Source organism: Mus caroli, unplaced genomic scaffold (genome assembly GCF_978045245.1).
Source record: "Mus caroli unplaced genomic scaffold, Mus_caroli_1 scaffold_20, whole genome shotgun sequence".
NCBI lineage: Eukaryota > Metazoa > Chordata > Mammalia > Rodentia > Muridae > Mus > Mus caroli.
In genome coordinates this window covers 23039780-23063725 of record NW_028227275.1, presented here as the reverse complement: position 1 = coordinate 23063725, position 23946 = coordinate 23039780, and the positions used below count along the sequence as shown (strand labels likewise).

The 23946-nt window shown below is 41.6% G+C and overlaps 1 protein-coding gene across 2 annotated transcripts in view; it reads left to right on the top strand.

Annotated features, from left to right (window-relative positions):
* The window catches only part of Lgi1 (leucine rich glioma inactivated 1), a 44419-nt gene extending 20761 nt beyond the window's left edge, over positions 1–23658 (top strand). For both annotated transcript variants that reach the window (XM_021151974.2, XM_021151975.2), the window contains 4 exons: positions 12391–12462; positions 15164–15333; positions 15619–15783; positions 20356–23658. In XM_021151974.2, the coding sequence (XP_021007633.1) occupies positions 12391–12462; positions 15164–15333; positions 15619–15783; positions 20356–21191 (1243 nt within the window). In that variant the 3' untranslated portion in view covers positions 21192–23658. The remainder of the gene's footprint in view (positions 1–12390; positions 12463–15163; positions 15334–15618; positions 15784–20355) is intronic.
* Positions 23659–23946: the final 288 nt, after the last annotated feature.

The window sequence follows — 23946 nt, the reverse complement described above, 5'->3', positions numbered from 1 at the left end:
CACTCTCTCTTGCGTTTGGATTGCAACAAGAGAGAACTGATAGCTAAGCTTATTTTATAAACTACAATTCTGTCTTCTAAGACTTGTATATGGTCATTAAAATATGAACACACTTTACAATGCCCTCCCTGTTAGTGATATAATATGATGTGACCATGGCTGTGTAACAGGATGAACATTATGTAATTTTTGATCATGGAGTCTAGTTTTGCAGAATGTTTATCAGATAAAATAAAATAAAATAAATAAGCACACAAAAGATGAAATGAATATTCATTACCTCATGTGGTGGTTTGAATGAGAATAACCCTCATAGGCTCGTGTATTTGAATACTTGGTCCCTAGTTGGTGGAACTGTTTGGGAAGGATTAGAGGGTGTGGCCTTATTGGAGATAGTGTGTTACTAGGGACAGGCTTTGAAGTTTCAAAAAAGCCCACATTATTTCCAGATAGCTATTTCTTCCTCATGCTGTGGGTCAAGATATAAGCACTCAGCTATACTTTTAAGCTAAGCTTGCCACCATGTTCCAGACCACAATGGTCATGAATTCTAACCTTCTGTAACTGTAAGCCCCGATAAACTCTTTCTGTTATAAGTTACCTTGGTCATGGTTAATCTCTTTGCAGCCATAGAAGAATAACTAGGACAACTTAGTCTGAGACCTCTTTGATGTATATACATATCACCCAACAGGGCCTCTGCCTTATGGTCAGCATCAGCTTGCTACTCAGAGGCTGTGGGATCCATGGTCTCCCTAGGAACTTGAAACACAAGTGTGTTGTGCTCAACTTGCTAGGGTGTTCCAATCTTAAAAAGCATGTGGCTTCTCTCAGACTCCTTGCATAGATAGAATAGGAGAAAAGGTTCTCTCTATCTCACCAGAAAAAGATGGAAGAAGGGAGGAGGGAAGGAAAGAAGAAGGGATAAGGGGAAAGAAGGGGACAAACCAGGAAGGAGGAAAGAAAGGAAAAAAAAAAAAAGATCTGTAGATCACCAGGCTGAAGAATGACTGCTTTGCTTGACTGCAGCTCATTTTGCCCATCAAGTAAAATGGGAATTTAAGTTTAGAGCTTTAGTGGTAGAGAGACTATCAGGACAGGAGACCTCTACAACCTGTAGAGAGTTATCTCTAGAACCTTTCATGGTCAAGGAAAAGTTAAAGTGAATCTTTCAAGAGAAAGACATGCATCTTAAGATTACACAAACCTGCAGTGTAAAGATGGTGTTTGTAATGGGGAGCAGGAGAGAGAGGGGTTATGGCTGATCAGACAAACGGGTCCTATAGGTCTTTGGCATCTTTACTTAATCTATGATACTATTATTTGGATCTATAAAAGTGGCAACACCATATTGGTCATTCTAAGTCATAACTACATAGGATGCAATTTGAGCTTTTCAAGAAGTATGTAGGACTCATAAAAATGAGTGTGATGCAGTCCCACCTTGGAGGACCTCCTTCTGTAACAGGAAGAGCAACTGGGTAGATGGATATTTTCTCACTACGTGGCTTTGTCTTCAGGTTTTTCTCCTTTCTACTTCTGCCGTTCTTGAAGGTATGTTTCCTGCTTCTCTTGCTTTCCTTTAAGGAGATGGAGCTGGCATCCTTTGAAAATCAAATGTCCCTCTGCCTGCTCCACACATTGAGTTCATTACCGACTGCTTATTGCTTATAAGTAAGCCTGGAGTTTCTTCCTTCCTCCCTCCCTCCCTCCCTCCCTCCCTCCCTCCCTCCCTCCCTCCCTCCCTCCTTTCCTTCCTTCCTTCCTTCCTTCCTTCCTTCCTTCCTACTGTCTCTCTCTCTTTCTTTCTCTCTCTCTCTCTCTCTCTTTTTTTTATTTTTAAGGTGTGAGGCTATCAGGGCACTTTCTCCACCTTTGACCAATTCTTTCTGATTGAAAGGCAAAACATTCAAGTAGTGAGGAATTATCAGTGCACTGGCTAGCCTGTGTACACCACAGGAAGCATTTATAAAGGTGTTTCATAGTCTTACCTCATTGTAGTCTCCAGGTGACCTTTTGGGAGGCATAGGCAGTGACAGTTGCTCTCCTGGATGTGTGAAAATGAAAGTGTGAATTATGCCTGAGTGGACACTGCTCACCTTCTCACCAGCAACAAAGCCAGAAGTTACCCAGGTCCTCAGCAAGGCATCCGCCATGTCAGTTAGAGCTCTCTCATCTAGCTGACACAATAATTCTAGTCCATCGTTTGCGGTGTAGAGATGTGAAAGCTGAGCCAGGAAAGGCTTCCCCATACACTAGGCAGATGACAAGTTCAAAAGCCAAAGACAATGTGGAATGGACTAAGATTGCTAGCAGGAATATTCTTCAAGCAACCCAATCTGGCCAAAGACAAACTTCTGAAAAGAAAATAGTGGACAAAGAGGAAAAAGTTGTGCAGCCCATGGTGTCCACATCAGGAAAAGTGACTGGATCAGCTGCTACTTAGAGGACAAAGCAGATTGCTCCCACAGTCTCTACTATAAGAAAGCCAGTCACAAGAGTTGCTAATGGGTTAATGAACATGGTTTTAAGAAACCAATGCAAACAGCTCCTCCAAAAATACAGAGAAGAAAAGCAGCTTTAAAAATTTAGAGAAAAAAAAATCATCAAGACAAAAAAAAAAAAAAAAAAAAAAAAGTGGGCGTGGTGGCACATGCCTTTAATCCCAGCACTCGGGAGGCAGAGGCAGGCAGATTTCTGAGTTTGAGGCCAGCCTGGTCTACAAAGTGAGTTCCAGGACAGTCAGGGCTATACAGAGAAACCCTGTCTCGAAAAACCAAAAAAAAAAAAAAAAAAAAAAAAAAAAAATTTAGAGAACAACAAGAGAAAGCTAAATGCAGAATGAACACCTCCTGCCCCTCTTGGGGTTCTGACATTTATCCCCTCTCCAGAGTCCCCAGAATTCCAAACTATTTGCAGCTAGCAATGATCACACCCCTGCTAATGCAGGAGACAAATCATAATCACCTGCTGTAAAACAGCTTCTTATCCCACATCTAAGATTAAAACAAAAACATGTCGACACAACATAACTAGTTTTTTGTTTTGTTTTGTGTTTCATTTTTTTGTTTTTTTGTTTTTAAGAAACCAAAACTCTCACTTGCCGGGAGCCACCTGGACACAGAATCGGATGCAAGTGTAGATTTAAAGACTGATCGTCTCCGGACATTCTAGCCCACTAACTATTCTGAGAGCTTGCTGATAGCTTCTAAAAAGTCCTAAAAACTTTCTTGCTAATTTTGAGAGTTAAAAGCAGCGGGTTTAGGTGATTAACAGCCTAAGGGGGGGGGGGGGGGGCGGAGATAAGTAATGGAGCCTTTGTTCTATCTCTGCAGGACCTGAGCTGGCTCTAACTTCCAGCCTGCTAGTTGAAGTCACAGGAAGCAAAGAGGGGCACTTTGAAAAGTGATTTTAGTCTTTATTTCTAAGTTCTCCAAAAAGTTTCTACAAAATTTCTCCTCCAAAAAGTTTGCTCTAAAAATTTCTCTCTGCTCTCTTCTTCTAATCTTGCCCTTTCCTCTTTCTCTGATGTCACAATGCCCTTGCTCTCAATGCCTTTACTCCCAATGTTATGCCTTTTCTTCAAAGTTCTTCTTGAGTTCTGTTCTGTCTTCTTCCTTTGTCCTCAGCACTTATACATCTTTCAGAATACATGACCAAATGGTAACAATTTACACATAAATTAAAATAATAAATCAGATAAGAAGTTTACAACAGAGACTGTTTACATGCATAACATTAAGAGTAATTATCTGGGGGCTGGTGAGATGGCTCAGTGGGTAAGAGCACCCGACTGCTCTTCCAAAGGTCCTTAGTTCAAATCCCAGCAACCACATGATTGCTCACAACCATCCGTAACAAGATCTGACTCCCTCTTCTGGTGTGTCTGAAGACAGCTACAGTGTACTTACATGTAATAAATAAATCTTAAAAAAAAAAAAAAAAGAGTAATTATCTGGCTAAACATCCATCATCTGTCACAAACTCAACAGTGTGCTACACCATAACTTTTATGACTAAGTTATTAGTGAAGTTTTATATAGCTAAACCCAGTCAATATTTTTTTTCTTCTGTCCTTGCACTTATAGTAAATCCTTAGTTTCCTTTTTATGACCTTTGGTTAATTGCTTTACATCCTCTTGGAACATGCTTGTGGATACCTGCTTGCTGTCTCAGGAGCAATTAACTCATGCCACTAAGACTGGCAGAGTTCTCATTGCAAAGGGGTTGAAGTTTGTGATCAGAGAGGACTTAAATAGCAGTTCTATTATAAAAGTGCTTAATAATTACTAATATAATTTTGGTAATCCTTATAAGATCATCATTAAGAACTAAGAAATCATCTATTTGTCTATATAGCATCACTTCAAGAAAGTACATTTTTGTTGTTCTGCAGAGATCTGTTCAAAAGGGTGGGCTAACACCTAGTGGCTATTATATATTAATAATAACAACAGGAAAAGCATATTATTAGCAGTAATATTTCCTAAAATGAAACTCTTCTCGGCCTTGCCTAAAGAAGTCATTCCGTCGTTAACTTTAACAGTCCATGGCGGAACCATCTCAGGAAGATCACCTGCTAGTTTTTAGCTTCTCCCTGACGGCTCCTGGAACTCACTTCAGATGATGACAAGAGAGGGATCTTGGGGTCAGCAAGATGCCTCAGTAGATGAAGGTGCTTGCTGCCAAGATGACCTGAGTTGGATCTTAGGACCACGTCGTGAAAGGAGAGAGCTAATTCTTTATAAATTGTCCTCCAACCTTCATGCATATACTGTGCTGTTTACACACACACACACACACATACACATGTGCACCCTCATGCCTGTATACACATACACAAATAAATAAATGTAATGAATATTTGAAAAGAAAACAATGAAAGAGATCTTGAAGACAAGAGCCCACCCTTCTTCCCAAACTTACAGAGGTAGAACTGGATGAACAAACTTGTTCCACTCTGGCCTGATATTACATCAGCTGCAAAGACTGGGTCCATTCCTAAAGAAACAATGAGCTTTTATCCCATTATGTGTTTGTCTTGCTAGGCTTACTTCCCAAAGGGCATTTACAGACAACTTGAAAACCACTCTAGATAACTAAGTAAGATGCTTGCCTTATAGCTGGGCAGTGGTGGCGCACGCCTTTAATCCCAGCCCTTGGGAGGCAGAGGCAGGTTGGTTTCTGAGTTTAAGGCCAGCCTGGTCTACAGAGTGAGTTCCAGGACAGCCAGGGCTATACAGAGAAACCCTACTTCAAAACAAACAAACAAACAACAAAACAAAACAAACAAAGATGCTTGCCTTATGTGCCTGGCATCCTGAGTTCTAATCCCAGGAAAGCACTTTTTTTTTTAAACAGCCAAGCATAATAATAGCATACTCTTGTAATTCAGCCCCTATAAAAGTATTGAGACCCTCTCTGGATTGCTTTATTCTGAGTGTCCTAATATTATATAGGCATACTTTTATAATACTAATTAAACATTGGAAGATTCAGCTCACAGTTTGGGGAGGTTTGAGGCTAGGGCACTGGGAGTGGGTCACTTCTGATGATGGCCTTTTTAATTGGCTGAATTCTAAGGTAGATGCATATGGCATCTTATGGCAAGGGATCGTTTGTGTGTGTGTGCGCGCGCGCATGCGTGTGTGTGTGTGTGTGTGTGTGTGTGTGTGTGTGTGTGTGTCCCAAGACACGGAGTTAGGGAAAAAGCACGCAGCACTGTGAATGCCCATGGCCGGACCGCCACCTCCCCATCCTGTGAGCCTGCTTTCACAAATGCCCTCCTCATTCCCCAGTTTCTCCATAGCAACAGTTCCAAAGCCAATAGGGGTCCTTGAAAGTCCAGCTTCACTTCAGAGTGTGCCTAAAACCCAGCTCTCAGATCAACTGGGATATTGCCCCCATTGAATATCTTGAGGCTTACTGGCCAGGGTCAGGCATTCTGGAAGGCAGACATCCCATCATTCCATCTGCCTCGGTGTTCTCATGGCTTGCCTGAGAAAACCTTTGATTGTAGCAATAGAACCTACTGGAAAATCGCTGCTACGGCCTACAGCAAACTAGCCTGGATCAGACAGCACATTTGTTTCAGTGCCACGGAGCTGTGCTGCTAAGAAAGCAACACCCACAGCCATCTGGGGTGCTCCCACCCCCCTGCAACCATCCTTAACTTGAGCTTGTGTCTCTAGGGGCCTGCAGCTTCACATGCTGGTATTCTAGTTTCATACAAAATTCGAGAAGGCACCAGGGCACTGAGGCACTTGCAGCCCCGAATCCAGGACAGACACATTAGCTTCCCCCTGTGCATGACACACATCATCTTCTCCCTATGGATGCATGCTCACCACCGTGCAGGCGGCCATTCATTTAAATCTCCAAACAAGCTTGAGAGCTAGGTGTTCCCACGTACCTTGCTAGCCTCACTGTCAGTGAAGACGAACTCATTTTTAACAGTTACAGCTAAATTAACTGGAATTTAATAGCCCTCATCACTGGACATTGGAGACTTCTTTTCTCTTAATCACTCATACCAGAGAAGCGCTAATTGACCCCTAGTCTCACTCTGTCTTTTTCCACTGGAGCAACTCTGGCCAAGATCACTAGTGATACTCAGATTAATTGAGTTCCAACTCTTTATTTTTATTTTTTGCTTCTCTTTTCTTTCTTTTCAAGACAAGGGGGCTTATGTGCCCGTAGCTGGGCTTAAATTCACTATGTAGCCAAGAATGACCTTGGACCTTCCCATCTTCCTTCTTTTACCTCCCAAATTAGGGGATTACAGGTATATGTCACCATGTCTGGTTAATGCAGTGCTGGGGCTTGAACTCAGGACTTTGCATATGTTAGTCAAGCATCCTAGTAATTGATCTACACCCTAGGCAAGCTCTCTACTTTCCAAGCTGCACCCCCATCCCTCACCATCAGTTCACAGATTACCAACATCATCATTTTAACTATGAGTAATCTGGAAACAGGAGGGCTAATGACCTGCCCCAGGCTGGTAGCAGGAATTCCCCTTTATCCACTATACCATACTACATTCTCACAAACCTGTCAACACTAAGGCTAAAAGGAAGGCTTCTTTACTGATTTGGAACTCAGGGGTATCCTTGCTTTGAGCTGTTGCAGACATCCTTCCTATCCCCGGCAGTGCTCAGCACCCAGCAGCTATTCCACAACAGACAGACTGTGGACACTTTCCCTCTGATACTTCCTTATACCTGTGCAAACAGTCCTGGCTCCATTGGTCCACAGTCATAGTGACAGTTATGTGTTACTGAAGGGGAAAAGGGTCATGGAGTATTAGTATTTAGCCAACTGATTGTCATTGCCCATAGCTATTCTTTTCTTCCAAATTAAAATAATAATAATAATAATAATAATAATAATAATAATACTTGCTCATTTGAAATCTATACCAACTATTCAGATCTTAAAAGTTAAATATCCTGCTTTGGTTTGAGTAAGATTTGCAATTTTAAGCTCATGAAGGAATTTAATCACCCCAAATCCTATGCTAATAGTATTAAGGGTGGGAAATTAGCCTGGGTTTGGTATTTAACATTTAGTAGCAGTATCTCTAGGAAATGGTTTAATTGAAATCGTGTCTTTGGGGATAAGCCCACATGACTGAATCCTGGAGAAGTATCATCTGTTCTTTCCTATATCTAGATAAGCGAGCTTCCTCTCACCTACTCCCGACTCCCTGCCTCTCTCCCTCCCTCCTTCCCTATTCTTTCTCTTCTTCACTGCTCCTCTCCCTCCTTCTCTCCCTCCCTCCTTCCCTATTCTTTCTCTTCTTCACTGCTCCTCTCCCTCCCTCCCTTCCCCCATGCCCCTCTCCCTCTCTGCCAACCTGCCCCCTCCCCTGCCTGCCCCTTTCCCTCCATCCCTGCCCCTCCTTGCCTCTCTCCCTCTCCCCCTGCCTGCCTCTCTTCCTCCCTCAATGCTCCTCTTCCCCTCCCTCCCTGACTCTCTCTCCCTGCCTGCCTTTCCATGATCTTGATTCATTTGGAGATGTATACTGATGGCACTAACTTTACTCATTTGGAGGTGTATACTGATGGCACTAGCGCATCCTTCAAGCTCTCAAAGCAGAGCAATCGGAGGAGGAGTGGTTAACAGTGAGGAAATGCTTTCCTCAGCCTCTCACTGTCCTGTCTTCTGCCATGTATTAGCCCCACCTAATACTCATGTCTCTGGACTTCCTAGAAAAACCCCTGTCAGAGGCAATGATTCTTAAGCGTGTGGCTTACAGCACTGCTTCCAGAATCATCTGACTCTTGTTAAAGATGAAGCCACAAGCCTTTCACAGGGGAAGGTACGGAGGTGTGGTTCAGTAGCAAGGTTGGGACTTGGAGATCATTCTGACCCAAGAGGAACTGGTTTCATAGAAAACTGCCAGAACTCAAGCCTGCCCCCCATCCCCTGCTCACACCAGTTTGCCCTGCACTCTGGAGCTGATTTGGAGAATCTCCTAATGAATCTGATCAAGGCAGGCTTGGGTCAAGGCAAGGACCTGCTGTTCCTCTGCTCATCCCAGCTGAAAGTCAACTGACACCTTTGAAGGCCCCCTCTGTCCCCAAACCCTTTCTCTTTTACACTCCAAATTTTTCTTACTCTTATTTCTAAGAATTCTTGTGATTTGTATATAAGGTCTGGCTCTGATTTAACCCTTGCTCTTACCAGAGTGTCCCAATGAAGAGACCAAGAAAGAGGGTAATGTGAAATTGTTCTCTATGAAGCTGGCTGGAGGGCAGGCTGCGGGGAGTGGGGAGCTCTGAGAAAATGTAACACAGGCTGGAGAACTTGAGGCTGAGGTAGAATAATCCTAGCAACCCTAGTGGAAGCCTAATCTTAAAGCAAACAGTGCTCTCTCAGGCTCTACAGCTGTCCCAGCTACCTAATAGCCCCCAAGATCTCATTCTCTTCACCCTTTTGGGTAAAAAACTGATATTGAACAAGCTGCAAAGAGCGTTTTCCCCTGGTAGCCCAGGCCTGATGCCCTAGGTGTCTCCACTCTGTGGAGAGTCTCTCTGAAGCCCACAGGTGTCTGTGGTGGATCCAGGAGGCCCTGAGTCCTCTTCTCTGCTGGCTCTATCAGGGCACAGGACTCTCAATCAACAAAGTGTGTAGATCTCTCCATAGAACTTCCTTTGTATATCTACAGACCTATATATACAGACCTCTCTCTCTCTGCCTGGAGACTACACTCTTCAGACTGTTCTCCATATTTATTTTCTCTTAGGCATATTATAATTCATTTTGTAGATCTATGAAATAGTGTGTGTTAATTGTGAACCATTGTTTATTTACATAATCCCTTCTTAACAGAGATACCGGTTGTTTCCAATTCTTCACAGCTACAGACAAAGGCAGATGAAAGATCTTCCCTTGCTTATGCAATGGAATACTAATATTCTCACTTTCTCCTCATTTGGGAATTGTTAAACACTCTTAACTGGCCCTCGGGCAGTTCTCTAACCCACCTCGGCGTTTACAGGTTTGCTGATCCCCCTGAGCCCGTGATACATTTTTTTTTCTCCGCTTACCACATTCAACCTGCACTAGAAGCCTGATCTTTCTCAGAACCCATTCAGCTTTCCATTGAGTTATTCCCAGACTCTGCCAGCTTTGGTTCCTTGGTGAGTCTGCTCACACCCCTCTGCCTGTGTCTGTCCATCTAAGTCGATCAGATGTCTCTGGGGCTTCCCAGAGACCCAGAGAAGCTATCTGAAATCCAGTCCAAGGCTGAGTGGACAGGAAAGCCTTTGGCATGACCCAGTCTTATTTCCTTTTAGTCCAGCTTTCTCAGTCTTACTGTTCATCAGTCCTAGGAAGTGCCATCCTATCTTCTATAACTAACCTTCACATTGTTCATTATTGCTCTATACGTGGACAGCCATGACAGTCCATTCATGTACTCCATTTTCCCAATATTGTTTCTGGACAATAGCACACCTTTACCCTTTCTCTTGCCCCTCCCCCTCCATCTTCTCATTCCCCCCACCTACCATTTTAAAGAGCAATCTCAATACTAAATATTATCCTAGGCTATCTTGTTCTTTCTTTCTTGTTCATTTTTCTTTTTCTAACAATGTTTGAGATGAGATATTGTTGCTTCCACCTATAGAAGTTTCAGTTCATGCTTGTTTTGAGCCTATGGTAGCATAGCATGGTAGGAATGCATGGAGGAATTAAAGTCTTAACAATCAGAAAACATGGAGAAACAGGAAGTGTGCTGGTTATTTTTCTATTGCTGTGATAAACACCACTACCAAAAGCAATGTGGGGAGGAAAGGGTTTATTTGGCTTACATATCCTGAATCATAGTCTCTTGAGGGAAGCCAAAACAGGAATCAGAAGGCAAGAACTGAAGCAGAAGCCAGCCATGCTGCTTATTGGCTTGTTCCACAGCTTTCTTACACATCCAGGACCACCTGCCCAGGGATGGCACTGCCCACAGTGGGCTGAAGCTTTCCACATCCATCATCCATCAAGAAGATGTCCCACAGGCCTGTCTACAAGCCAATAGGATGGAACCATTTTCTCAACTGAGGTTCCCTCCTCTCAGATGACGCTGGCTCGTGTCAAATTAACAAAACTTAACCAGCATAGGTCAGGACCAGAGTCACAGTCTTCTTTCAAGGACACAGCCCAAATGATCTCCCACTAGGCTCCACTTCTTAAAATTTCTACCATTTCCCAATAACACAACAGAGGCTGAGAGCCAAGCCTCTAGCACATGGGCCTGTAGCAGGTGTTCTACATCGGTGTAGCAGGAGTGTTAGAGAAGATGAAGACCAGAAGTCAGCCGGCTACAAAGTGGTGGAGACCTGATTTCCACCCAGCTCAGACTGACTGCAATGCTAGGCCCTTCATCACCAAACCCATTGTTGTGGAGACCTAAACGTTCTAATTATTTACATTCTTTCCCATTCTTACATTCCATGGTTCAGTAAAAAAAAAAAGTTTTGACATCTAGTAGTAATTTCTAAAACCAACAAACAACATAATGAACTTTATAATACTTTCTAAAAAAAATCAGAACTGCTCGAATGTGAAAAATCCCATATTTAAGTAGAGGAAGTAGAAGAGAGATAGAACCTCAAAGAATATCTTAAAAGAAAGTTAAGAGAATTTTTCAAGGACTTTTGAGGCCAACAAGAGGCTCTTCTGTTCTAGACTTAAATGTTATTGTGAGAAATAAATCATACGTGCTGACAAAACCCCAAAACTGTCAGTACCTTGTGCCCTCTCCAGAGCTTGATTGTTCCTGTTCATTTTTCAGTAATGTGTATACATTTCTCTTACCTTGTTGCTATCTGAACTATTTTCTGGTTGGTAGCCATCTTCAGAGTCATTCTAGTCATTTGCAGAGCAGCGACTAGGAAGGGAAAGAAAATGATTCTGTGATGACAGGGTAAGAGTCAGGAGAAGGGGATAATTAAAGAGGATGGATGGACATTAGTGAGAAAGCTTTGTGCCAAGATGGAAAACCAGAAACAAGGGAACTTACTCTGGAAAGAAGAAAGCACACAAAGGCAAAGAGATTGGGAGTTTAGCTGCCCTCTGAAGCAAGGGATCCAACTGGGCAAGGAAGGACTTAGTCTCAGCCAAAAGAGGAAGAGCATTGGAATTGGATATTATCATCCAGTGTAGTCGGTCATCAGTTGGGAAGCATCCTCTAGGTTGGACCTCTGAGTAGGAAGGAGTCTCAGGTTATGAATTCTAAGAGTGACACCCACGCACCATTCTGCTGATGGTTCATTGTTGCTATTGCCTCAAGTCAATATCAAGACGTATCAAGTGTTACATCAATGCTAAGTGGATCTTGAAGCAAAGAGGTCAGAAATTGAAAATTCAACAACAGAAATTTGAGTAGTGTCTTGGGAAAATAAAAGTACTACATAGATCATTGATAAGTTATTTCTCCTTGTGTGAAATGAGCCAATTCAAGCCATATTATACAAAAGCAGGTCTATTGGGAAACCGCTCTCAGGCCAGTTCACTGGTCCCAAGGAACAAGATCAGAGAAGTCACCATGAGGACAGGGAGAAGGAAAAGGGAAAAGGTGACCAGAGAGAGAAGTGGGACCAGTATATAGGAAAGAGTCTCTTGGGGAGGAGAAACCCAGCCTGTTGGCTGGGAAGTAGAGGGTGGGGTGTGCCAGGAAGGGACTGAAGGATGCTGGGAGAATTTGGAGGCCAGGTATGTTAAATAGGAACCTCAGCTGCTTGTCCTGGGTTTGAACCCCAGCAATTTAACAGATTGAAAATGATTTTTAAAAGTAATTTATAAGTAAGCTTTTTCATAAATACATTTATTGAATTTTCCACTACATTTTTTGTATCACCTTTCTTTTTCTTTTTCTTTTTCTTTTCCTAGGAGTCTTGCAAACAACAACCTCCAGACACTCCCAAAAGACATTTTCAAAGGCCTGGATTCCTTAACAAATGTGTAAGAGGACTTAAGAAATCACTGACTGATTAATTGAAAATAATTAATGAGATCTGATATTGATGATTAGTATTTTAAATTGGCTTTAAAATTAGAATGCTTTCACTGACATCACTCTTGAACCTACACAGACTACATTAGACTCTTTTGTGATTTAGCATGGGAAACTCTGAATACACAGTACCCAGGCATTACTCTGACAAAGTGTGTGCCTATCTTTAGGGGTGATCAAAAGGGTCACTGGGGGAGCCTAGAGAGGAGAGATCGCCACAGCTACTTCAAGATCTCTCTCTCTCTCTCTTTTTTCTCATGAAGTCCAGGAAATAGGGCTACAAAGAAAAAACATAAAGGAGTCTGAGAAACTGACAGAGTAAGATGAAAGGTTACGCCCATGGGTTGGTCAGGCTGCAGAAATGGAGCAGGAAGTGGGGGAGGGGAGGGGAGTTTGCCTTTTCTCTCATTAGCCTGAACAACAACTCTAGGCTTAATCCCTAGGAATTTGGCTTAAACCCCGGAAAGGGAATGAACTTAATTACTTTTGACCCCTTTTCAAACAAAAGAGCTTTCAAACTTTGACTTTTAAGCCTCAGAGTGAAAGATCTGTTGCAAGGAATTTGTATATTTTGCTGTAAGCAAAGCAACTTCTATATGCCCAGTCCTCCCAAAAGCAATTTAGTCTCTTTAAATGTCTTCCAGAACATTAGCAGGGCATTTAAATGTCATAGAGTAGAATATAAATAAAGTAGAAAATAGGAACAAATGGGAAGATGTGTGAGAACTTTTTTTTCCCAGCAATTCAGCCTTTATTTTTGAGAATAATTCTGAGAACATTTTTTACTATCATTTACTTTGCGATAGAATATAGAAAGAGGAAATTAAATAAATATAAATGTATTTTGATGGAACCAATAGAGGAATATAACAATACATGTACAGAGAGAGGGGATATATATATCTATATCTATACTTATATCTATATTCATGTTTCCAAAACAGCTTTTTCAAATAACAACAAATTCAAAGTTCAGAATTTCTTTCTAAGCCCAGAATTTAGCTTCAAATTAAGAAGCTAATGAAAACCTTTCTTTGTTCTTCGCAGTCATCCCGGCTCCTCTATCATGCCTGCTTTCCCAATTCCTGAAAAATGATTTATTTCCAAGCAAGTGCCAGAATCAAGAAACCTCCTTGAGAGAGCTGACAGATCAGTTATCTACTCTGGTCTACCATAGCCCAAAAAGGCTGATACTCTTGGGATGAGGTCACTTCTGGGAATGTTTTGAAAGTTAGATGATACCCTGTGACTTACTTGAAATATAGTTCATGGTGGGGCTTCTTTCCCATCCTGTGTCAATGTAACACTTAAAATTTAGCTCAGACTCCCCCAGAGAATCCCAGAATGAGTTTAAGACAAATCAAGAGACATTTTGGAAGTACAAGGATTCATGATAACTTGTCTCTTAGAGGATTTTTCTATTGATTTTTTAAAAAAATGAATATAGACTTTAAGAAATAGCTAGATACTCTTGTGTTTGGAATTATTTATGTGCTGCATAAAGAATGGGCAGCACCAATCTTATGAACTCTGTGTGCCCAGGAAAGAAGTGGAAAACCAACACAGAAGCAGAATAAATGGAGAGCTTGGTGACCCAAGGCCATGAGTGGAAACTTAAACTCTGCCATAGAGCTTATTACAGGCACAGGCTGCTGTAGGAATTATGTCTGCCTTAACTCAGCTATGCTGAAGTCATTTCTTATTAAAGTGGGATTTGTAGACCACAGAACAGGATCAGGATTAACTATGTCTATGAAGAAGAAAAGCCAGTGGCTCACTGGATTTAATTAAATAATCATACAGCAATCACCGCATTCTGTCCTTTAGACCCAATAAGGTAGCTGCTGGACACTCATAGCTATGGGGGATGGTGTGCTGCTAGAACAAATGAGGCACTGCATTTTACGTTTTACATTTATTTATCTATTTAGTAATTTATGTCCAAGAGGCCAAGTCTTGATCTTTGAACAGGCTAAGCATGCATGGCTACACTCAAGATCCTTAATTTTTTTAAGGTTTAGATTGCATTTTTTTCCTCATTTTATTATATTAGAAAATAATTACATTTGGAACAACTTAAGGTATATGAATCTATTTTTGAGCTATAAACTTTATGAACTCTAAACACAGATAATATATTTCTGATGCAAATTTAGCATCACAATTGAGATGTAAGCATAAACTAATCAGAGAATCTAAAGATAATACAGAGAGAGAGAGAGAACAGGATATTGATTAATCAATAGGCTATCTCAATAACATTTATATTGATTACACATCTAGAGGATGACATTTTGAATGTATTAGAATAAATAAAACTTTAAAATTATTAATACCTGTTCGTTTTTACATTTCTTTAGTGCCCCTGTTTAAAAAAAATGCAACTTATGTATATGACTCATGCACTATTTCCATGAACTCTAGCTACTCTTCTAGTCTAAGACACCATTGAATCCAGACAAAAATAGGTTACTAGGATCTGGGTGGCCTTTAGGGGTGCTCTGTGATCACCTTCTGAGCCCAAGCTGAATAGGCAGTCAAGTTCGACACAGATAACGGAGCATGTGCAGGTTAATGCTGGAGTTGAGGTCACACGTGGGTCATGACAGGACCCATGCACTGCAAATGCAGCAGAGGTTTCTGTTTCAGGGACCTAAGAGGGAACGCATTTAATTGTGACTGTAAGTTGAAGTGGCTGGTGGAATGGCTCGGCCATACCAATGCAACTGTGGAAGACATCTACTGTGAAGGCCCACCGGAATATAAGAAACGGAAAATCAATAGCCTCTCCCCCAAGGATTTTGACTGTATCATTACAGGTAATGTATTGAAAACCATTTTACAGCAGAAAATTATTTAAAAGGTTCCTTTTTTGCACGTATAAAAATTGATTTTTTTTTAAATTGGTTAAGAACCATATGAGCGATTTAATGTGTGAAATATTATGAACCTTTAAAACTCTACATGCTTAAAAATTGCAGAATTGTCATTTTATTATTTCTCTGAAATAAATATATGATGTACGGGTTTTTGGGATCTAGCCAAGAAGTGTGAGGTATTAGTATTAGCTTACATTTATTCATCTTCTTTTCCTATTTTTGCAGAATTCGCAAAGTCCCAAGACCTACCTTATCAGTCGCTGTCCATAGACACTTTTTCTTATTTGAATGATGAATATGTAGTCATTGCTCAGCCTTTTACTGGAAAATGCATTTTCCTGGAATGGGACCATGTAGAGAAGACCTTCCGGAATTATGACAACATTACAGGTATGAAAAATAACCTAACAATACTGACTAGAACATTAAACTGCTTTGACCAAGGGCAGCAGAAATGGAGGAGTTTATGAAGAAATGCTTTGACTGGTCTTAGTTGTGCTAACCCCAGACTTTTTACTAAGTGACTTGAGATTGCCTGCTAAACTTTAACTAACCTTTAATTCCTCTCCTTGTAAATAAGAATAGTATCTAACTCACAGTAAGGAAATGTGATCCTATAGTTTAAAAACTTAGCAGAGGGACTGGAGAGATGCCTCAGTGGCTAAGAGCACTGGTTGCTCTTTCAGAGGTCTTGAGTTCAATTCCCAGCAACCACATGGTGACTTGCAACCATCTATACGGAGTTCTGACATCCTCTTCTGGCATGCAGGTGTACATGCAGATAGAGCACTCATATACATAAAACAAATAAATAGTAAAACTAGAAAAGAAGCCAAGCGTTGGTGGCACACGCCTTTAATCCTAGCACTCAGGAGGCAGAGGCAGGTGGATTTCTGAGTTCAAGGCCAGCCTGGTCTACAGAGTGAGTTCCAGGATAGCCAAGGCTACACAGAGAAATCCTGTTTCAAAAAATTTTTTAAAAAAATAAAAATAAATAAAAAGAAAGAAAAGAAAAAAAAGAAAAGAAAAGAAAAGAAAAGAAAAGAAAAGAAAAGAAAAGAAAAGAAAAGAAAAGAAAAGAAAAGAAACTTGGCATAGGGGCTGGTGAGATGGCTCAGTGGGTAAGAGCACCGGACTGCTCTTCTGAAGGTCCGGAGTTCAAATCCCAGCAACCACATGGTGGCTCACAACCATCTGTAACAGGATCTGACTCCCTCTTCTGGAGTGTCTGAAGACAGCTACAGTGTACTTACATATAATAAATAAATAAATCTTTAAAAAAAAAGAAACTTGGCATAGTACTGAGTATATAAAATATACTCTAGAAGGACGATTATTTTTCTTCAGAGTAAAGTGCTAGATCTCAGTGATTAACTCTAATATAGGCTCTGCTACTATTTGGCTAGACAAACCCATCACCTTCACTGTATCCTCAGTGTTCTTAACTCTAAAATAAGAAGATGAAATAAACCGAACCTGGTGGAACTCATGTGAGATCCCATCTCTTGGAAAGCTGAGTAAGACAGATGGGATCAGGAGGCTGAGCTCAGCTACATAATAAGACCCTATTTCAAACAAACGATGAACTGTGCCGTGTGTTTTCCCAAAGCAGAGGGAGTATGGCTAGGGAGATGGCTCTCTGGGTACAGAAGTCACTGCATAAACATGGAGAACTGAGTTTGGATCTCTAGCACCCTTGTAAAAAGTCATAGTGGCAGGCATCTCTCTGTAGGTTTTCAGACAGGTGGAGCCTGAGAGCTCACTAGCTAGCCAGTCTGGCCAACTCAGTGAGCTCCTGGTTGAGTGAGAGACTCTGTCTCGAATCAGTGGAGAAGCATTTGAGAAGGATGCCCAACACTGTCCTCTGACCTTCATATATGCACACACAGATGAGTGCATCCTCAATGCATTTATGTACAAATAACATCACACACACACGGGAGAGGGTGGAAGCTTTTTTAAAAGAATAAAATAAAAGGAAAGTGGAAATAAGTTGTTTGCCGTGTCTAGCCCAAAGAAAGGACACAAACACATTAATGAGAATACATGGTACAAAAATATAGTTACCATTATAACTACATCTGCTTGAATTGAAAGTAAGTGAATTAAATAAGAAAACTATTTTAGATCAACTCTCAAACTCTTGATTTAACATTTTAAGTAAGATGTTAATGCTTTCCTTGAAACAAAAATCTCTCTCTTGGAGATTAATTATAAATCTACCAGAGATTATGAGAAATCCTGCAGTGTGTAAGCCTGTGGTCAATTTTTTTTCTTAAGTTGTTCATAGATTCCATTTGTTCCCATGTGGGAGATCTCTTAAGCTTTGTTCCCATTTCAACAGTTTTTAAAGTTGTAAAATATCAACCAAAACAGTTCTGAAAGCAGCCGTTTTCTAACATCTTGAAACCTGCTCCTAAGAACAGCCCAACCTCCTCATAAAAGGCCACCCTTAGCTGGGCAGGGTGCCACACCTTTGTAATCTCAGAACTCAGGAGGCTGAGGCAAAAAGATTGTGAATTTAAGACCAGCTTGGGATATGTAGTGAGACTCGGCACTTTGAAGACGTAGCACCAAACAAGATACAATTATAAAGTTATAATTATTAATTAGATTGTGCCAGTGGTCATAAGCCCACCCATTATCAGGTATCCTAATAGTTTGTTTGTTTTTTTTTCCCAAGCATGGACATGCTTCTCTTTCTTCCTGGAATCTCCAGTGTGTGGCATCCAGGTTCTAATGCTGTCTGACCTGAGGTCTTTGGATGTGTGCACACAACACTGTTTCAGGATCTTGCTGTGTCATCAAGGCTGGCCTTGAACCCACCACGCTCCTGCTTCAGTCCCAGCATTAGGGTTACATGCATGTGTTACTATGCTCAGCTTGCTCTGGATGACACTGTAGACTAGAACTTGAAAGGAACGAGTCGTCTGCTTGCGGATTTTCAGAAGGCTTGCTTTAGGTGATAGTTTAGTCTGTTCCCGGTACTGTAATGAAATGCCTCAGGCTGGGTTATTTATAAACATCAGAAATGTATTTCTCACAGATCCGGGAGCTGGGAAGTGCAACAGATTCAATGTCTTGTGAGAATTTGCTTTCTACTTCAAAGATAGGGCAACAGCAAGGACTAAAACATTAAAACAACTCTCTCAAGCCCTTTTATGAGGACTCCATTGTCATGATTTAATCACTTCCCTGAGGTCTCAGGTCTTCATATTGTTGTTCCACTGAGGATTACATTTCAAAACAAGTTTGGAGATACGCACATATTCAAACCATGCGGATCACAAATAAAATGTGATATGGTCACTAGTCTCTCCACCATGGACCGGTGTCACTGCCTGCCTGTGACATTATTTCTTGCAGAATACATATGTAGCCAAGGAATTCTTCTCAACACAAGCTCACCAAGCAGTCACGATCACTCGGTCAGTCAATATGGGACCCTGAGATGAAATCTGATGGATTCCCTAATACACTCTAACCCTTACTGTGTAGAAAAGAAAACTGACCCCATAGATGTTGTCATCCTCTGTAAGTTATACAGTAACTTTAGTTCTGAAAGAAGTCGCAAGTAGGGGCAGGAGAGATAGTTTAGTTGGTGACATGTTTGTTATTTCAGTATTATAATCTGAGTCTGATCCCCAGAACCCATAAAAAAAAAAAAACCTGGGTGTGGTAATATCCACCTGTAATCCCAGCATTGATGAGGCAGAGACAGAAGAATGTCTGTGACTATGAGCCAGTCAACTTATCCTAATCAAGGAGTTTGATATCCAAGTCAGAGACCTTACTTCCAAAACCAAGATGGAAGCCGGGCGGTGGTGGCTCACGCCTTTAATCCCAGCACTTGGGAGGCAGAGGCAGGCGGATTTCTGAGTTCGAGGCCAGCCTGGTCTACAAAGTGAGTTCCAGGACAGCCAGGGCTAGACAGAGAAACCCTATCTCGAAAAAAAAAAAAAAAAAGACAAACCAAAACCAAGATGGCAGCACCCAAGAAATGACATCTGAGCTTTACCTCTGAGCTCCATGTGCTCAAATGTATCTGTGCACAAATGCACCTGTGTGCACATGCACATGCAAGAACACAGTGCTCACACACATGTACACACATGTACATGGAGGGGGGGACACACACAAGTCTCAATTTCTTTTTTCAATTAGTAAAAAGATTTCTTGTGGGACTCCTTCCCTCAAAGCCCTTAAAGCTAAAGTCAAAAAAATCTGGGGTGGATTTGCTCTGTAGATCTTTGGATTTCCAAATGTTAAACTCCTTCTAGGAGTTAACACTATATTCATAAATGTCATACTCTTAGCTAACAGTCACCATTAAGGTTATTGGAATAATGTAATATTTTGATAAAGCCTATGTTCAGAAATGGCAGTTAATTACAGTGGGAGAAATTAAATCAGCTATGTCAAGGAAAACAAGATTTTCTGCAAGGAGTGAGAGGAAAGCGTTCTGGTCATTTACGTACATCCTAACTGTCAAGAGCAGGTTGGACGTAACATGACAATGTCATTGTTCGTAACAAGGCCCCATGGGTGTAAAGGTCCAGAACCTGAGGGCACTGCTGCTTTTTGGCCTTGGACATTGGTCCTGCCTAATAAACCCAGGGAATCTCTCATTCTAGGCTGATTTCTCTGGAAGTTTCCAACTCCAGCCTGTGCATTTACATCAGTGGTTCTCAGCCTTCCCAATGCTGTGATCCTTGAATACAGTTCCTCATGTTGTGTGACACCACCCCCGACATAAAATTTTCTTTGCTACTTCATAACTACAATTTTGCTACTGCTATGAATCATAATTCAAATATCTGTGTTTTCTGGTGGTCTTAGGTGACCCCCTGTGAAAGGTTGGTTTGGCCTCCCTTTCATAATCCATAGGTTGCGAACCATGGGTTTACATGTTCCACAGAGTGTGGCTACACATTTAACATCTCATTTGTTTTTTTCCCTCAGGCACGTCCACTGTGGTGTGCAAGCCCATAGTTATTGACACTCAGCTCTATGTCATTGTGGCCCAGCTGTTTGGTGGCTCTCATATCTATAAGCGAGATGGCTTCGCAAACAAATTCATAAAAATCCAAGATATTGAAGTCCTCAAAATTCGAAAACCCAATGACATCGAAACATTCAAGATCGAAGACAACTGGTACTTTGTCGTCGCTGATAGTTCCAAAGCTGGGTTTACTACCATTTACAAATGGAACGGAAACGGATTCTACTCCCACCAATCCTTACATGCCTGGTACAGGGATACTGATGTGGAATACCTTGAAATAGCCAGACCACCCTTGGCCCTCAGAACACCTCATTTAATCCTGTCCAGCAGTTCTCAGCGCCCTGTTATTTACCAGTGGAGCAAAGCAACACAGCTATTCACTAACCAAACCGACATTCCCAACATGGAGGACGTATACGCGGTGAAGCACTTCTCTGTGAAAGGTGACGTGTACATCTGCTTGACCAGATTCATTGGCGACTCTAAAGTCATGAAGTGGGGCGGCTCCTCCTTCCAGGACATCCAGAGGATGCCATCTCGAGGATCCATGGTGTTCCAACCTCTTCAGATAAATAATTACCAATATGCAATTCTCGGAAGCGATTACTCCTTTACTCAAGTGTATAACTGGGATGCAGAGAAAGCCAAATTTGTGAAGTTCCAGGAGCTAAATGTTCAGGCGCCCAGATCATTCACACACGTGTCCATTAATAAGCGTAATTTTCTCTTTGCTTCCAGTTTTAAGGGAAACACGCAGATTTACAAACATGTCATAGTTGACTTAAGCGCATGAGACACCAAACTCCACAGCTGCCATCGGAAACTTTCTACCGTGCGTGACCCGGATGAACTCAATGCATGATGACTCTTCTTATCACAGTTGCAGATGAATATCTTTCAACATTGAGACTGCTAAAGCCAATACTACCAGTATCACCATCCTTAACGGTCCGGTCCAGTGGTGTGGGAAGTTACCTTTTATAAGACAAAAGTTTCCTTATGTAACTGTTCTTTGCAGTGACGATGTGTAAATAAGCGTTGAATGGCATCTGTTACTCCGAAAAGAAATATTCATATGTACTTTTCCATTTATTTATTCACATGTTCAGAAACAACTGCCAAATAAAATGTTTACATTTTCTTTCGTATCCCAAAGGTAATTAATTATTTACAAGAGCTGTTTGATTCCTGTTGATTGTATGTTGAGGAGATAGTTTTATACACTAGGATTATATTTGGATCAAGGATTTATTGTATGAATATCGAGTAAAGATAACAAATGAAAATAATGTCCCATAATTTATAAGCACCTTTATCCGGGTTCTGTCCATGGGTTTTGAATACTCAGACGTCACGACGTTTAGGGACACTTAAAGGTGAAAGGGTAACACCCTTCAATGAGAGGGAGTTTGCCTGTTATGATAATGCTAACCTGTACTGAGAAGGAAGACCAATCCTGTTCTATCGGATAGCCTGGGCTAAGTACCACTCAGCCATTTTATAGAAGAAATTTCAGATTTAGGATTGAAAAGCTCCTGATCTGGGACCTTCTGAATATCTAACTCTAGAGTCGCCTGACAGCTAGTAGATTGTAACTTATGGAGAGCACTTGCCTCCAAACATGCTGGTTCTGGAGGCCTCTCTATCTGGCAGAGGACATTTTGCTTCTAGACACTGGATTTGCTATGACTGACCTGCCACACAGTGCCTGTGAGGCTCATGTTTGATTTTCTAGATTCCTGCTTGTGGATCACTTGAGTCATTAGTAGCTAGCACAATGCCTGTTATGTACATGTAGGCTCTCAAACATTGCTTTTCAAAGGCTGAGGATATAGTTTCATGGAAAAGTACTCATGTGGCATGTGTAAAACCTCGAGTTCAACCCCCAGCATAAAACAGAAGAGTTTTGGGGGGGAACGAGTGACTCCTTCTCTTATAATAAACTCCACGGGTCCCTCTGACCTATCGAGTACTTACTGGTTACTTGTTCAGAATATGGTGTGGTTGTGGGTAACTAATACAGGAGGAGTGTGCAATGCTTTCCCTCTGTAGTCTTGAAAAAGATTGGCAGCAGGCTAAATATACAAAAACATCTATAGATTAAGCAATGAGTACAAAGAATGACCTGAAAATTCTAGATTTTTAGTATCATGGGAACAATCAGAGCAACTTTGGGGAAGCTATGCTCTTTGTTTGACTTAAAGGGAAGTCATAAAAGAAAGTGTGTAGGGAAGACATTGTGGGCACAAACTGGTTGTGTGTGCTGCCTTTATGGAGAGCTTTTGAGCTTGCTATGTTCCCACTGGATGGAGGTAGGCAGACAGCAGTACCCTTTGCCCAGGATAAGTCTGGTAGCCTGAAGCATCAGGGGTCTCCATAATAATCACCCAGTCTCCAAAGAAGCAACACCCTAGGTCACCACGCACAAAGACAGAATTTCATTACTCTTCTAGAAAAGATAGTAGATTAGGCTTCAGAGTGATAAGGAAGAGGACAGCTTAACTCCTGATCATTCGCTGGCCTTGGAATGCCTTTTCCTTTGTTCTAATAAGCAACATCATCGTATGCTGCTGGAGGACGCCTGCACTGTACAGTCGGAGTTGAAATCTAGCTCTGCCATGCACAGGCTTTGTAACAGGCAAGATCTTAACCAACCTGAGCCCACTTCTTCATTTGTAAAGATGGATAACAAAACCTACTTCTGAGAAGAGGGATAAATGAGAAAACCCGTGAACAGCAGATGGTATTTTTCCAAATCCAGCCCCTACCACACCTTGAACCCCCATGCCTGTGAGACCCTGTCCCAAATTCACTAAGAGGTAGCATCGAACTCACCTGAATGGTTGGTGACTTGCTGTTAATACGTTGAATTTGGTGAAAATGATAGTTTGGCTTCCACGCTAAGTCATAAAAACCATGAACTCTTTCCTGCCTTGCAAATTGGAACACTTGCCTGCAGAGCCCAGAACATCTGCATAAGAAGTCTTACTAACCAGAGGCCATTGTTCTTTGTTGAAAACCAATCCCCTCGGAGCGACCACCTCCTGGTGCTCTGGTCAACAGGCCCAGCTGGTGTTGCAGCCAACAGCCATCATCAACCACCAGTCCTGTGAAGCCTACATCTCCAGACTGTGTGGTCAAGTTCCTACCAGACATCAGACCTTCCCACCTAAGGGGCAGCCATTAAAGAGCAGCAAGCCATCCACAATATCCCTGCCCAAATTTGTGACCCGGACTCTATGAGAATAATAAAGTGGTTGTTTTAAATGGATCTGTTTGGGGTGATTTGTTACACATCCGTAGTCATCAGAAGGTAAATGGAGCACAGGAGCAGAATGGCCTGTGTGAGCACTCTCCACACAATAGCTACCTGGTAGGCCCACCCCACCCCTACCCCCAGCACATTACCCACTTTTGGATCATACTATACCTTTTAAAGGATAACTACTTTTACTCAACGCCATTTCGGTGTTCTTACCATGTATCGAGCACTATTCTCGAGTGCAGAGAATTGTGCATCCACAGCCTGCTGACCATGCGGTGTTAGT